The sequence below is a fragment of the Dipodomys merriami genome, unplaced genomic scaffold, assembly GCF_024711535.1.
Source record: "Dipodomys merriami isolate MVZ:Mamm:240054 unplaced genomic scaffold, mDipMer1.0.p SCAF_52, whole genome shotgun sequence".
NCBI lineage: Eukaryota > Metazoa > Chordata > Mammalia > Rodentia > Heteromyidae > Dipodomys > Dipodomys merriami.
In genome coordinates this window covers 6,538,137-6,551,377 of record NW_027206091.1, presented here as the reverse complement: position 1 = coordinate 6,551,377, position 13,241 = coordinate 6,538,137, and the positions used below count along the sequence as shown (strand labels likewise).

General features: G+C 52.5%; 3 protein-coding genes across 5 annotated transcripts; 1 reads left to right on the top strand and 2 right to left on the bottom strand.

Moving 5' to 3' along the window:
- Window positions 1-29: 29 nt before the first annotated feature.
- Window positions 30-5,114, bottom strand: Lin37 (lin-37 DREAM MuvB core complex component). Its single transcript, XM_069999068.1, has 9 exons — window positions 4,735-5,114; window positions 3,277-3,352; window positions 3,050-3,100; window positions 2,315-2,344; window positions 2,149-2,234; window positions 1,891-2,057; window positions 481-621; window positions 249-322; window positions 30-164 (listed from the first exon to the last, which is right to left on the bottom strand). The coding sequence occupies exons 1-9, from the start codon at window positions 4,766-4,768 to the stop codon at window positions 83-85; spliced, it is 741 nt and encodes a 246-aa protein (XP_069855169.1). The 5' UTR covers window positions 4,769-5,114; the 3' UTR covers window positions 30-82.
- Window positions 5,115-6,095: 981 nt separating this feature from the next.
- Window positions 6,096-8,410, bottom strand: Psenen (presenilin enhancer, gamma-secretase subunit). 2 transcript variants are annotated; one of them, XM_069999065.1, is made up of 4 exons: window positions 8,277-8,410; window positions 7,735-7,826; window positions 6,528-6,632; window positions 6,096-6,363 (listed from the first exon to the last, which is right to left on the bottom strand). In XM_069999065.1, exons 2-4 carry the CDS (start codon window positions 7,793-7,795, stop codon window positions 6,224-6,226), a joined length of 306 nt encoding a protein of 101 aa, XP_069855166.1. In that variant the 5' UTR covers window positions 7,796-7,826; window positions 8,277-8,410; the 3' UTR covers window positions 6,096-6,223. The 2 variants fall into 2 exon arrangements, with proteins under 2 accessions (XP_069855166.1, XP_069855167.1); XM_069999066.1 differs by having other exon boundaries at window positions 8,284-8,410.
- A 163-nt stretch (window positions 8,411-8,573) lies between these two features.
- Window positions 8,574-11,682, top strand: U2af1l4 (U2 small nuclear RNA auxiliary factor 1 like 4). 2 transcript variants are annotated; one of them, XM_069998635.1, is made up of 8 exons: window positions 8,574-8,672; window positions 8,816-8,903; window positions 9,550-9,616; window positions 9,716-9,765; window positions 9,841-9,939; window positions 10,086-10,207; window positions 10,304-10,399; window positions 11,422-11,682. In XM_069998635.1, the coding sequence occupies exons 1-8, from the start codon at window positions 8,629-8,631 to the stop codon at window positions 11,504-11,506; spliced, it is 651 nt and encodes a 216-aa protein (XP_069854736.1). In that variant the 5' UTR covers window positions 8,574-8,628; the 3' UTR covers window positions 11,507-11,682. The 2 variants fall into 2 exon arrangements, with proteins under 2 accessions (XP_069854736.1, XP_069854735.1); XM_069998634.1 differs by having other exon boundaries at window positions 10,086-10,219.
- Window positions 11,683-13,241: the final 1,559 nt, after the last annotated feature.

Genomic DNA, 13,241 nt, shown 5'->3' with positions numbered 1-13,241 from the left:
GCCAGGAAGGGAGGGGCTGGAACACAGGGTTGGGGGGGTAGAACATGTTTATTGGGGTGAGGAAAGGGAGGGGTCAGGCACATCACTGGCGATCATACATCTCCCGCAGGATCTTCATGCTTTCTGAGTATCGAAGCTGGTTCCGATGAGATGCCTCCTTCCACCTGGGGGAGGCAGAAGGCAGAGGAAGGCCTCAGTAATGGCACAGGCAGCCATAGAGGAGGGAAAGCAAGATGGAGGATGCTCACCTCTGGCGGATGCGTTTCCAGCGCTGCATGTTGCGATAAATGAGTGTAGAGGGGGAAGGCTCGGGCTCAGAGGGCTGTGTGGACAGAGAGGGCAGGCTGGGTGGCCACATCTGACCACTTCTTCCCTACAAATTCCACCTTCCTGTCTCTGCCTCCAGGGTCAAGGATGCCACGGTCACCAGTCCTGCCCCAGGGGCCCTCATTCTGTCACCCATCAGCCTTGCAGACCCACCTCATCTTCTGGGGTGCCTTGGGTCTCTGGCTGCAGCGGGGATGGAATGCGGGATCTGCAGGCCTCGCCTGGTGGTCCTGGAGCCGTGGGTGGAGGCAGCTTGTATACATCATGACTCTTGCTGTTGGTGACCTCTGAACCCTGGGGGGTACAAGGGGGGGCCCCATACCAGGCCCAAGGGTTAATTAAGTGTTGCGGTTACCCCTTCCTCCCTTTTCCAGTGACAAGCGTCATGAAGGTCTCACCAAGAAACCCATGCTTGGAGAAGTTATGTCTCAACAACAGAAACAGGATGCTTGCTCCAGAGACACACTACACCTGTCAGTCCAGGGCAGATGCAGCCTGTCTGCTTCAGGGAGTTGTCTAGGAATCATGTTTGTGTCATCTAGATTCTCACCATTCCCCAGGACATAGTGGCCAGGTCTGCTGTGATCTTAGCAGTTCAAAGGGTGAGATATAACCAGGTGCCAGTGGGTCATGTCTGTCAGCCTAGCTACTCAGAAGGCTGAGATCTGAAGATCATGGTTTGAAGCCAGCCCAGGCAGTAAAGTCTGTGAGATTCTCATCTCCAAAGAACCACTAAAAAGCCACAAGTTGAGCTATGGCTCAAGTGGTAGAGTGTCAGTCTTGAGCAAATAAAACTAAGGGACAGTGCCTAGGACAGTGCCCAAGTGCTGGCACCAAAAAAGAAAAAAAAAAAAAAAAGAACAGGGTCATGTCTGTCTAACCTCTCAGATCAGATGGTTAACACCCCACCCCACCCCCTGCACCGTCTATCCCTAAGCAGCCCAGAGTGTCCCTTATCTGCTGACCCAGGCCACATCTGATAACCACACTGTCTGCATTAATGATCCCTGACCAGTCTGTTAAGTTTTTGGAGACCCTGAATCTTAGAAGTCAGGTAGACCTGTCTGGGGAGCCCTGGTCCCTTTTCCTCCAAGTTAGGAAGCCCTATCTGTCTGCCCTAGGGACCTCCATCCATACCTCTAGTTTGAGGGTACATAGTGTGTGTGTGTGTGTGTGTGTGTGTGTGTGTGTGTGTGTGTGTGTGTGTGTGTGTGTGTATACACACCAACACTGGGGCTTGAATTCAGGTCCTTGGTGCTGTCCCTTAGCCTTTTCTAAGCTCAAGGCTAGTACTCTACCACTTAAGCCACAGCTCCACTTCCCGTTTTCTGGTGGTTCATTGGAGATAAGTCTCACAGATTTTCCTTTCCTGCCTGGCTGGGAACTGTGATCCTCAGATCTCAGCCTTCTGAGGTAGCGAGGATGACAGGTGTGAGCCATGTACACGGTAGGTTGAGACGTATGCCTACCTATCACTAGCATGCACGGGAGGAGCATTCCTTGAGCCTGTCGACCCCACTGCCCACCCTGACTGCTGGGCTGGCACCCACCCACCCATCCCACCTCCTCATCCTCCGGCAGCGGGGGCAGTGGTGAGCTGGGGGAACGCTCCCGCTCTCGCATTGCAGGGCTGTTACGCATCCAGGCTCGGCAGATTGGGTACAGCGGTGTGTTCTCACTGAACTGAGCCAAGTCCACACTCCGGTCAAACAGCTTGATCACGTATGTGTCTGGGGTGGTGGGGGTGGGAGGGGAGTGAGCACCGTTGTGGAGCCCCTGGCTCCCTTGCCCACCCTCGACTAGGGCCACAGGCATACTTACTGGATCGCTGAGGCCCTCCCTCGGCCAGGCCGTCCTCCATCTCCCTCCTCTTCTTCCTCCGCTGGTGAGGGAAGCGAGCAGATGGCCTGTGTGGGGGCGGAGACTGTCAGGCCCAGGGCAGGGCTAAGCATCTCACCTGCAGCTAGCTGGAACTCTGTCATCTTACCTTTTTCCAGTAGCTGTGATGGAGCAATCCCTGAGAGGGAGGGAGGGGGGCAGAGACAGGGCATTAGCAAGGGGACCTTCAAACACCCACTGAAGTTCCCACAAAAGACACCCTGGGGATACTTGCCCCTCTCCCCCCACCACTAAGTAGGCTTTGTGTTCCACCTATGTCCCTCATCTTCACATAGGTGAGTGCTGAGGGCTGCGATGGAACACACCCAGGGTGGGGTGGGCAGGGCTTAACTGCCCAGATGTCACCAAAACACCTGCTGGGCACCAGTGGCTCACCCCTGTCATCCTAGCTACTCAGGAGGCTAAGATCTGAGGATGCTGGTTCAGAGCCAGCCCAGGCAGACAAATCTGTGAGGCTCTTATCTCCAATTAACCAGCAAAAAAATAAACAAACAAATCCACCTGGAAGTGGGGCTGTGATTCAAATGGTAGAATTCCATCCTTGAGAAAAAAAAAAAAAGCCAGGCAAGGGTTCAAGCCCTAGAACTGGCACAAAACAGTAACAACAGCTGGGAATGTGGCTTAGTGGTAGAGTGCTTGCCTAGCATGCATGAAGCCCTGGGTTCGATTCCTCAGTAGCACATAAACAGAAAAAGTCAGAAGTGGTGCTGTGGTTCAAGTGGTAGAGTGCTACCCTTGAGCAAAAGAAGCTCAGGGACAGAGCCCAGGTCCTGAGTTCAAGCCCCACAACCAACCACGAACAAATAAATAAAAACCTCCTTACTTGCTGTGGGTGTCTGAGGTAGTTTTCCCAGCTTCCTCATCCAGTCGCTCCCTGGTAGGAGAAGAGAACTGAAGGCTTAGCTACCAAGACTCAGGAGTGGGACAGTATGGAGTGGCCTCCTGTGAGATACCCTTCTCCCCTGGAGTCTCAACCCGATTCACCCAGGATCAGAGCATCCAACCTGCCACAACACACAGCCCTGAACCCCAGCGGGACCAGGTCCCAACCTGTCCATGTGACTCTTTTCCAACAGGCACTGCAGAACGGCATCCAGCTGGTTCCGGGCCTTAGCCATCTCCAACTCTGCAGGAAGAGGGTACCAAGCAGGAGTCAGCTGTGTGTGTATCTGATCCACCTGGGCAGAGACTGGCCCACACTGGGTTGACCAGTGTCACTCACAGGGAACAGACTAAAGACAGGGATGGTACAAGCGAGATTGCACTAATGAGCCATGGGCAGGAACCAAAGGGATGAATGAATGGTGCCCATATCTCTGTCCTCAGCTTTGGCTTTCCTCAATCTCAAGTTGTGGATCTCATAGCCTGGAAACATCCACTACACCCCCCCTTTTTTTTTTTACTAGGGTCTTGCCACTGGCCTCAGTGTCTCAGATCTGAAAATCACAATCTAAAACCAGCCCAGTCAGGAAATGTGAGACTCTTATCTCCAGTAAACAACCAAAGAAAGCCAAAAGTGGAGTTGTGGCTCAAGTGGTACAGCACCAGTTGAGTGAAAAAAGTGAACACACAGCACCCAGGACCTGAATTCAAGCCTCAGTTACCACCCCCTACCCCCCTCCCGCCCTGCATTGTTGCTCCAGGCAGGCCCTGAGATTCTGAGTTCAGTGATTCACCTGCTTTAGCCTCTCTAGGAGCTAAGGCTATAGAGATTATTGCTGCAGCTCCAGTATTTATGTAGGATATATGTATTTTCAGACCCAGTCTTATTATTATTGGTATTCTGTTTGAACTAAGGGCCTCAAGCTCCCTTGGCTTGCATGCTGCTTTGGTGTTCTACCACTTGAGTCATGCCTCCAGCCGCTGATTTTGCTATTGGAGATGGGAGTCTCAGAGACTTCTCTGCGTGGGCTGACCTCTCAAGTATGATCCTCCAGATCTCAGCCTCCTTAGTAACTAGAAATACAGGCATGAGTTACCAACTTCCTGATTGATTCGTATTTTGTTTTTTATTAACACTTTATCCCATCTAACACGCTACCCCATCTTACAATTGTTTTCTGTCTGGATTCTGGGCCTCTCTACGCTACTTCTCATCACCTCTGCTCCAATCCAGAATGACTTCCTGTACCAGCGCTTGATTCCCGCAGGACTTCTTGAGTCCTGGAATCATTGGAATACAGCGATCGCGAGGATTAATAGTCCTTGCACTGTGGGCCCATCGCACAAAGCCAAGAAAAGGATCCCTTCACGGAGTTACCGATTTGGGACCCTCACACACAACTTTCGGCAACAGCAGTTTAATCTCAGAGCTCCTGGGAGCATATTGGGAGGGTGTGAAGGTAGCAGCCATCGCTTGCCGCCTGTTACAGCGATGGTCAGACGGGCTGCAGGGCGAAGTCATGGAGCCCGCCTTTTCGTGATGGAGCTGTCCGTCAAGGCCTCCCCTACCTAGATCGTCCGGGTGCGCCCCCCCAACCCCCCGCGCCCAAACCTTGGGATCCTCACCTGATTTCTCCACTTTCACCTTCACTGGGAACATGGTTAAGATCGGTTTCTGGCCAGCAGAAAAAAAAAAAATCCAAAAGCAGCAGGCAGGAGAGACCACACGTAAGCGGGTGCACGGGTTGCACGTCCAACCTAAGCAATGTACAGCCACGACAGCCGCCGGGGACACTACCTCCCTTTTTTCGCTTTCTGGAGGCGGGCCCCCCTTCAGCAGTTACCAACTCCTATTAGTCAGAGAAGCCGTCAATCTCCTCCCCGAACCAATCGGCAGCTACAGCCAGCACCTCCCAGCTATATAAGTCCACCTTCTTGGGTGGGCCCCGTTTCCGGAAACAAATCAACGATAACGCAAGATGCCTCCTGGGAGTTGTAGTTCCACCTACTTAGACTCAGGGGGAGTAACAACGCCTGCGCCGCGCGGGGCACGATGGGAAACAGAGTGCGGCCCCCCCCCCCGCCTCGCGCACCGTGGTGCCTCCTGGGACTTGTAGTCTTCAGTTGTAGCAACACCAATTTAACTATTTACAGAATTTGACTTAACTACTCAGGAAACTGGATTTAGTCCCTGAAACGGAGACCTAGACTGGGATCAGGCTAGATCCTCTCTTACGGAGCTCTCACTAGATGCCAACTACCTGCTGGGTCTTTTCAGGTATAACTATGTTTCAAACTATTAGTGTGCTAGGCATTCATCTTAAACTGTGTGGATATTGCAGTGCAAAAAAACACAAAAATCCTTGTACTAATGGACTGTCTTTTACAGAATGAAAGACACTCAATAATCAGATAGGAAAAACATTGCAAGGTGTCATTGTCAGTCCCCCCCTCCCCCCCTCCCGCTGCAATATATAGTTTGGAAAAAAAAATGATGAGGCCAGGCACCAGTGGCTCACACCACACCTGTAATCCAACTACTCAGGAGGCTGAGATCTGAGGACCATAGTTCCAAGCCAGCTGTGTCAGAAAAATCCCTGTGAGACTCTTATCTCCAATTTACTCAAAAAAAAACAGAAGTGGAGCTGTGGCTCAAGGTGGTAGAAAACGAGCCTTGAGCAACAGAACTCAGAGACAGTGCCCAGGTTCCGAGTTCAAGCCCTACCACCGACAAAGAAAAAAAAAATATTTGAAAGGGTCATAGGGAGCATCAAGGTATTTTTCATTGTTGTTGTGGCAGAACCAGGGGGTTTGTACTCAAGGCCTTGCCCTTGCTAGGCAAGTGCTCTACTGTTTGAGCCACCCCCCCCAGCTCTTTTTGCTTTTATTTTCTAAGTGGGAGCATTACATTTATGTGGGAGAACTTGGGCCAGGATCCTATTTATACTTCCTGAACAGTTGGGATAAAAGACATGAACCAATCAATATCAAAAGTTAGGGTCCTTTATTATGGCATGTCAGGGAGAAGATGTGAGATGGACACATTTAGGGCTTGAGAATGAGCTTGGAGCCCATAGAGGGAGAAAGAACAGATTGTCAGCCTGTACTGAAGTTGTCAGGGGGTTCCTAGGGGTATGGTGAAGGAGAGGTAGTCCCCAATGGCACCCCAGCGGGGCCGGTAGATCTGGAAGATGGTAATCCAGGTAGTGAGCACAATCACCCAGAAGAGGAAGCCCACAGCAGAACGCCAGACATCTATAATGAGGAACAGGAGCGAAGGGGGGGAGCTGGCTTCCAGCTGCTCTCAGGACTTCCTCAGACCAGCCTTCATCCTCTCCCACTAACCAGGAAGGAGTTCTGAAGGCTCCACCCTCCCTTCCCACCACCAGTGCTGGCCTCCCTTCCTGCCCTGGACTCACAGCCTTTGATTTGGCTCTGCTCTGTGTAGGCTGGGACGAGGAAGGCCTCTCTGAAGAACCACAGGATGTTCACCAACCAGAGAAAAGGCAGGAAAGCAAATCCACCTAAGGAGGGGGAAAAAAAACCCACACTAGAACATAAACCAATAAAGATCTGCCTAACTCCCACCTCCAAAGCTCTGTGTGTATGTGTATACATGTGCCATGCTTGAACTCAGGACCTGTCCCTTAGCCACAGTTCATTTCCAGTGTTTTGCTGGTTAATTGATGACAAGAGTTCTGCAGACTTTTTTGACCAGGGTTGGCTTCAAACTGTGATTCTCCAGATCTCAGCCTCCTGAGTAGCTAAGATTACGAGGTGTGAGCCACAGACACCTGGAAGAAGGCCCATTTTGGAAAGTTCTCTCATACTCATGTTCAACTGGAAGTCTCCAATCCGGGCTCCTTCCTGGAGTCTGGAACTCTGATTTCTCAATCATCTCCTCCTCTGGACCCCAAATTCCAATTCTTTTACCATCCTCTCTTCAGAAGTGGACATCTAACCAGTGGCTGGTAGCTCATACCTAGCTACTCAGGAGGCTGAGATCTGAGGATTACAGTTCAAAGCCAGCCTGGTCAGAAAAGTCCGTAAGACTCTTATCTCCAATTAACCACCACAAAAGCAGGTAGAAGAGCTGTGGCTCAAATGATAGAATGCTAGCCTTGAGCAAGAAAAACTCAGAGACATTACCCAAGTCCTGAGTTCTAGCCCCAGAACTGGTACACCTCTGCATGGGCAGCCAGGTGCTGGTGGCTCATGGCTGCAATCCCAGCTGCTCAGGAGGCTGAGATCTGAGTTAAGGTCCTTTATTATGCCAGCCTGGGCAGGAAAGTCCGTGAAATTCATCTCCAATTAACCACCAGAAAACTAGAAGTGGTGCTGTGGCTCAATGTGGTAAAAGTGCTATCCTTGAGCAAAAGAACTCAGGGACAGAGCCCAGGTCCTGAGTTCAAGCCCCACACCACCACCACCAACAACAAAAAAGTGCAGACCTCACACTCCTCTTTCCTCAAGACCCACCACCTCTCTTCCCAAAGACCCAGGAGTCAATGTCAGATCTCTAAGCTGCTTTCCCTTTGAGACCCACAATCCAGGCTGGTGGAGAGTCTCGGCAGCCTAGACTCATCCCATCTCCCCAACCCCTGGCAGCCAGGGGCTCAGCCTTACCCAGGTAGTATTTCCGACACAGGTTCAGCTTCTCCTCATTGGACACCCGCTCCAAGTTCATAATTGCGCTAAAGCTGGGTAGTCTCAAGGATCTGCAGGACAAAGACCCAGGGTGACAAGTTCAGGACCAACCCCACCTCGGTTACAACGAATCAGAGCTACCTATGGCCGTGAAGAGGGCTGGTGAAAAGAAAGATACGCTCACTCCCATCAATAAATTACCGGGGTTAAGCCGGGCGCCAAGTGGCTCAGGCCTGTCATCCTAGCTATTCAGGAGGCTGAGATCTGGGGGATCACGATTCGAGGCCAGCCCACCCGGGCAGAAAAGTCAGTGAGATTCTTAACTCCAATTAACTACCAAAAAAGCGGAAGTGGAGCTGAGGCTCCAGTGGTAGAGTCCTCGGCTTGAGCCAAAGCAGCTCAGGAAGGCGTCCAGGCCCTGAGTTCAAGCCCCAGAGCGGGTCGTACCCCCCCCCCCCACACACAAACTGTCCGGGATGAAAAGACTGATGAAATTTACTGGGCGGCTCGAATGGACTCACCACTCACCGGTGGCGCTGATTCCTTCTGCCTCGGGTGACTTTTTTTTATCCTTTACAACGGACGTCTGCGCGAGATTTCAATGGAGTTTGTAGTATTTTTTTTTCCGCCCCCCCCACCCCCCAGCTAGACAAGGTTGTACGCATGCGCTGCTTGGGAACCTCTGCCAGTCGCGGAAGGGATGTTTGGGCGTGGCCAGCTCCTACGCACGCGCAGTAGCGAGTCTCGAAGCACGTGATGGTGGATGGTGACTCGGAAAGCAATGCCAACAAACTACATTTCCCAGTGCTCCGAGGCAACGGAAGTGACGTCAGGAGCAGGCGAGTGTGTGTGCTGGGGGTGGTCCGGATCAACATGGCTGAATATTTAGCTTCGATATTCGGGACTGAGAAGGACAAGTGAGAACGGGTGCAGGGAGTGACCTCCCCGGGAAGTCAGGACACTTGACCCCAGTGGTGGGGGGGTTAGGGGTAGTGTTTCTTGGGGTGTCCGGCCTCTCCGGCCCTCAGTTTTCAAGCTCTTATCTTTGCACCTTTTCCAGGGTTAACTGCTCTTTTTACTTTAAGATCGGGGCCTGCCGGCACGGGGACCGGTGCTCCCGGCTTCACAACAAACCGACTTTCAGCCAGGTGAGACGCGCGGCCGGCGCTTCCTCCTGCGGGTTAACGCCTCCTGGCGTTTCCCTTTCAGCTGTCCATCACCTCGAGGTCCCGCCTTTTCCGGGGTTTAAGGTCCATCCCATTTAGGCTTCCCCTTTACCTGTCCATCATCCCTAGGTTCCGCCTTTTCTGGTTTCTATAGTTATCCTACCACCAGTTGGCTGCTTCTCCCCCCCCACCCCCCGTGTGTGTGTGTGTGTGTGTGTGTGTGTGTGTGTGTGTGTGTGTGCGCGCGCGCGTGCGTGCGTGCCATCCCTGGGGCTTGAACTCAGGGCCTATGCATTGCCCCTGAGCTTTTTTATTCAAGGCTAGCGTTCTATCCCTTGAACCACAGTTTCATTTCTGGCTTTTTTGGTGATTAGTTGGAGATGAGAGTTACATGCATTTTCCCGTCCGAGCTGGCTTCGAACCTTGCTCCTCAGCCTCCTGAGTAGCTACAATGACAGGCGTGAGCCACCAGTGCCCAGCCCTGGCTACTTTCTAATGGGACCTAAGTGTAGAGTTCTCTTTGCCTAGTGCATTGGTCAGGACCCCAAGGTCTCCTGGTCTTCCCAATTCTTAAGGGCAAGCCTACCCCACTCTGAGCTCAGGCCCTACCCCTTTAAATTCTGTTCAGACCATAGTGCTGCTCAACCTATACCGGAATCCACAGAACACGGCCCAGACTGCAGACGGATCCCACTGTGAGTAAAAGGAAGGGAGGCAGGGAGGGCAGGATGGACAGTCCCCAGCAAGCCTGGGCCATCTTCCCATCCCGATTCCAACCTGCATTCCTCTTCCAGGTCATGTGAGCGACGTGGAGGTGCAGGAGCATTATGATAACTTCTTTGAGGTGAGGGCTGGAAGGGGTAAACTGGCTTTCCTATGCTCTAGGAGCTGAGCTGAGTTTCCTCCTCGCCTTCTGCAGGAAGTGTTCACAGAACTGCAGGAGAAGTATGGAGAGATTGAGGAGATGAATGTGTGTGACAACCTGGGGGACCACCTCGTGGGCAATGTCTACGTTAAGGTGCTACTGTCCTCCCCTTCCTTCCCGCTTTAGAGCTCAGAAGTGTTCTGTTGATCACCACTGAGATCTCACCATCCAAGGCTAAGACGGCTATTTCCCTGAAGATCTTGAGCTCCTCAGTTTTCTCTGACTCACTTTCTCCTTAGTTCCGGCGAGAAGAAGATGCAGATCGGGCAGTGGCTGAACTCAATAACCGTTGGTTCAATGGACAGGCTGTACATGCTGAACTGTCTCCTGTCACTGACTTCCGGGAGTCATGCTGCCGTCAGTATGAGATGGGGTATGGCTGTGCAGGGGTGGGAGGGGGTGCACGGAGTTGCAGACTCTTGAGGCTGTCAGTGACAGTGGTCTACCCTCTTCTTAGGGAATGTACCCGTGGTGGCTTCTGTAATTTCATGCACCTTCGACCGATATCCCGGAACCTGCGCCGGCAGCTGTATGGCAGGGGGCCCAGGCGCAGGTACCTCAGAACCAGACTACCCAAGATATCTTTTGTTTTGTGCTGGTACCAAGGCTTGAACTCAGGGCATTGCGCTTATCACTTGTTTTTTTCTGCTTAAGTCTGAGTGCTCTACTGCTTGAGCCACACTTCCACTTCCAGCTTTTTGCTAGTTCATTGGCAATAAGAGTCTCATGGACATTCCTGCCTGTGGCTTGGAACCACAGTCCTCAGTCCTCAGATCTCAGCCTCATGAGTAGCTAGAATTATAGGCATGAATCACCAGTTCCTGATCCCAAGATGTCTTAGGCCTTAAATCTCATATTCTCTAAGATAATTGTCACCTGACTCTTTCCCAAGAATATTCCTGCCAGGCACTAGTGGCTCATGCCTATAAGCCTAGCTACTCAGGAGGCTGAGATCTGAGGGTCACAGTTCAAAGCCAAATTGGGCAGGAAAGTCCATGAGACCTAGCTCCTGTGAACCACCAGAAAATGGGAGTGTCACTGTTGTTCAAAGTGGTTTAGTGCTAGCCTTGAGTAACAAAGTTTAGGGAGGGCTGGGAAGGTGGCTCAGTGGTAGAGTGCCTGCCTCGAATGCATGAGGCCCTGGGTTCAATTCTTTAGCACCACATAAGCAGAAAAAGCTGGAAGTGGTGCTGTGGCTCAAGTGGTAGAGCGCTAGTTTTGAGTTGAAGAGCTGAGAGACAACGCCCAGGCCCAGAGTTCGGGCCCCATGGCCAACCAAAAAAAAAAAAAAAAAGTTTAGAGACAGTGTCCAAGTCATGAGTTCAAGCCCCATGAATGGAAAAAAAAAAAAAAAAAAAGATCCTCACCTGTCTCAACCCCCAAACCAAATGGAACCCCTGGGTTTCCAACTCCAAGTTGGATCCCCCCAATACCTCTCCTAAGATGATCTGGGGTCTAGATACATTAATATCTACCTCATCCTATCCCAGAGCAGAGCAAAGAGGAGTCAAGCCTGGGACATCTTTGCTTCATTGCCAGCCATCCTAACACAGCTTTCTCCACCTCTGGCCCCAGATCACCCCCACGGACCCACGCTGGCCACCGTCCCCGAGAAAGGAACCGCCGGCATTCTCCAGACCACCGCCATGGCCGCTTCTGAGACTCTAGCTCCTTGCCTGAGAGACATAGATGTTCCTGGCCCAGGACCCCTTCCCAGTGTTCACCTTACTCTCCAGCCTCAACTTCCCCTCACTCCAGGACTCCATCCTATAATCTGTTCAACACAGGGACCATCTCCCACCAACCCTCTCCTAATAAAATTCCCTGTCTCCAGTAGGGCTTTGTTGTTGCCTGCCTGTGGGCTGTAATTTCCTTCCATCTTCACAGCTGACAAAAAGGGTGAGAGAGGAAATTCACACCAGGTATGGAAGAGGCTTGAGTCCAGATCTGTACTGGTGGGCTGGGGTTGCCTTCCTGTCGGAGAGCTCAGCTTTTCTGTCTCATACTCCTGGGGGATCTGCCTGGGTGTGATAAGCATGGGAGGCGGAGGGGGCTGGGGGTCAAGCAGGAGCCTTCATTGAGGAGGGCGGGGTCTTTGAATCCCACTATCTTGAGCTGGGACACATTGACTTCATGTCAGGAGCTGTTTTACAAAGTCTTCTCTTCTTTCCTTTTCCTTTGTCTTGGGGGGAGGGGACCACGACACAGGCTGGCTCAAGTGATCCTCTCACCTAAATGGATTCTCCATATTAGCCCTATGAGAATTTGGGGAATGGAAAAGGGAGGAAGAGAAGTTATATGAGGATACAGTGATGAGCCGAATCTGCAGTCTGGACCCCAAGTTTTCCTCAATCATCTCAAAGCCTTGGGCTAGACTTCCAAAGGGACCGTGGAATTCTGTGTCTCCCACATCTACGACTTCCTTCTTTCACCTGGGTGCCCTGGAAAGTTGGGACCAAGGTGGTATGGGTAGAAATCCTGTGGACACGGCCCCCTAGGTTGCAGGCCTCTCCAGATGGGACCCAGAATCTTCCTCCAGGTGGCCACAGTGCAGGAAGCCTCCCAGTACCGCAGCTATATCAGTGCTGGTACCCTGACAACAGATGCTGCTGCAGCTGCCTACAACTCTTTAGGCCGCCTCCTGGCTCAGGTGGGGCGTTTATGCCTAAATCCTAGTGGTAAGGCAGGGTGATGGTGGAAAAGGAGGTGACAGAGGCGGAGGAGGCGATGTGGGGGGTATGAAGAGGATGTCTTGCTCCGGAGGTAGAGCGCTAAGACCGATGGCCCTGGCCCGGCCTCGTGCTAAGGGGCAGCTCTTTTAAGTAGTCAATAGGGGCGTGGGAGGTGCCTGGTGCGCAAGACCCGCACTGATTAGCTAAAGGGAAGGGGCCTCGTGGGAAAGGGGAGGTTGGGCTGTACGCTGATAGGATGGGCGCATCTAGGGGGCGTGGCCCGCTGGATGGGGCGGGGCTCGGCAGCCCCACGGGAGCCAGCATCTCCCACTAGACAGCTGTGTAGCTCTGGTGGCAGCTCACCACAGGCCCGACTCCTGCCAGGAGTGCACAGAGCAGCAGAGTTGCTGGTCGGCTCGGGGTGCAGGAGAAAGCCTGTGTATGGTAGTCAGGGTGGATGGGGTAAGGGCAGGACTGTGCAGGAGCCCACCCCTTCCAGAGAGGTCTTCTCGTGACCATACAGAATTCCAGTCTCAGAGTAACTCAAAGCAAGGATTCTGCCACTTTCTTCTGCCCCTGGTGATGGGTACTCCCCCTCATGATTGTGGCGGCTGTCCTCTTGCTCCATGGCTGAGGCTTGAGGCCCACAGGCAAAGGGGCTCAGGGGCTTCCATCCCCAGACCTGCCCTAGCTGGAGGAATCGTCCATACCTACACCACTGTA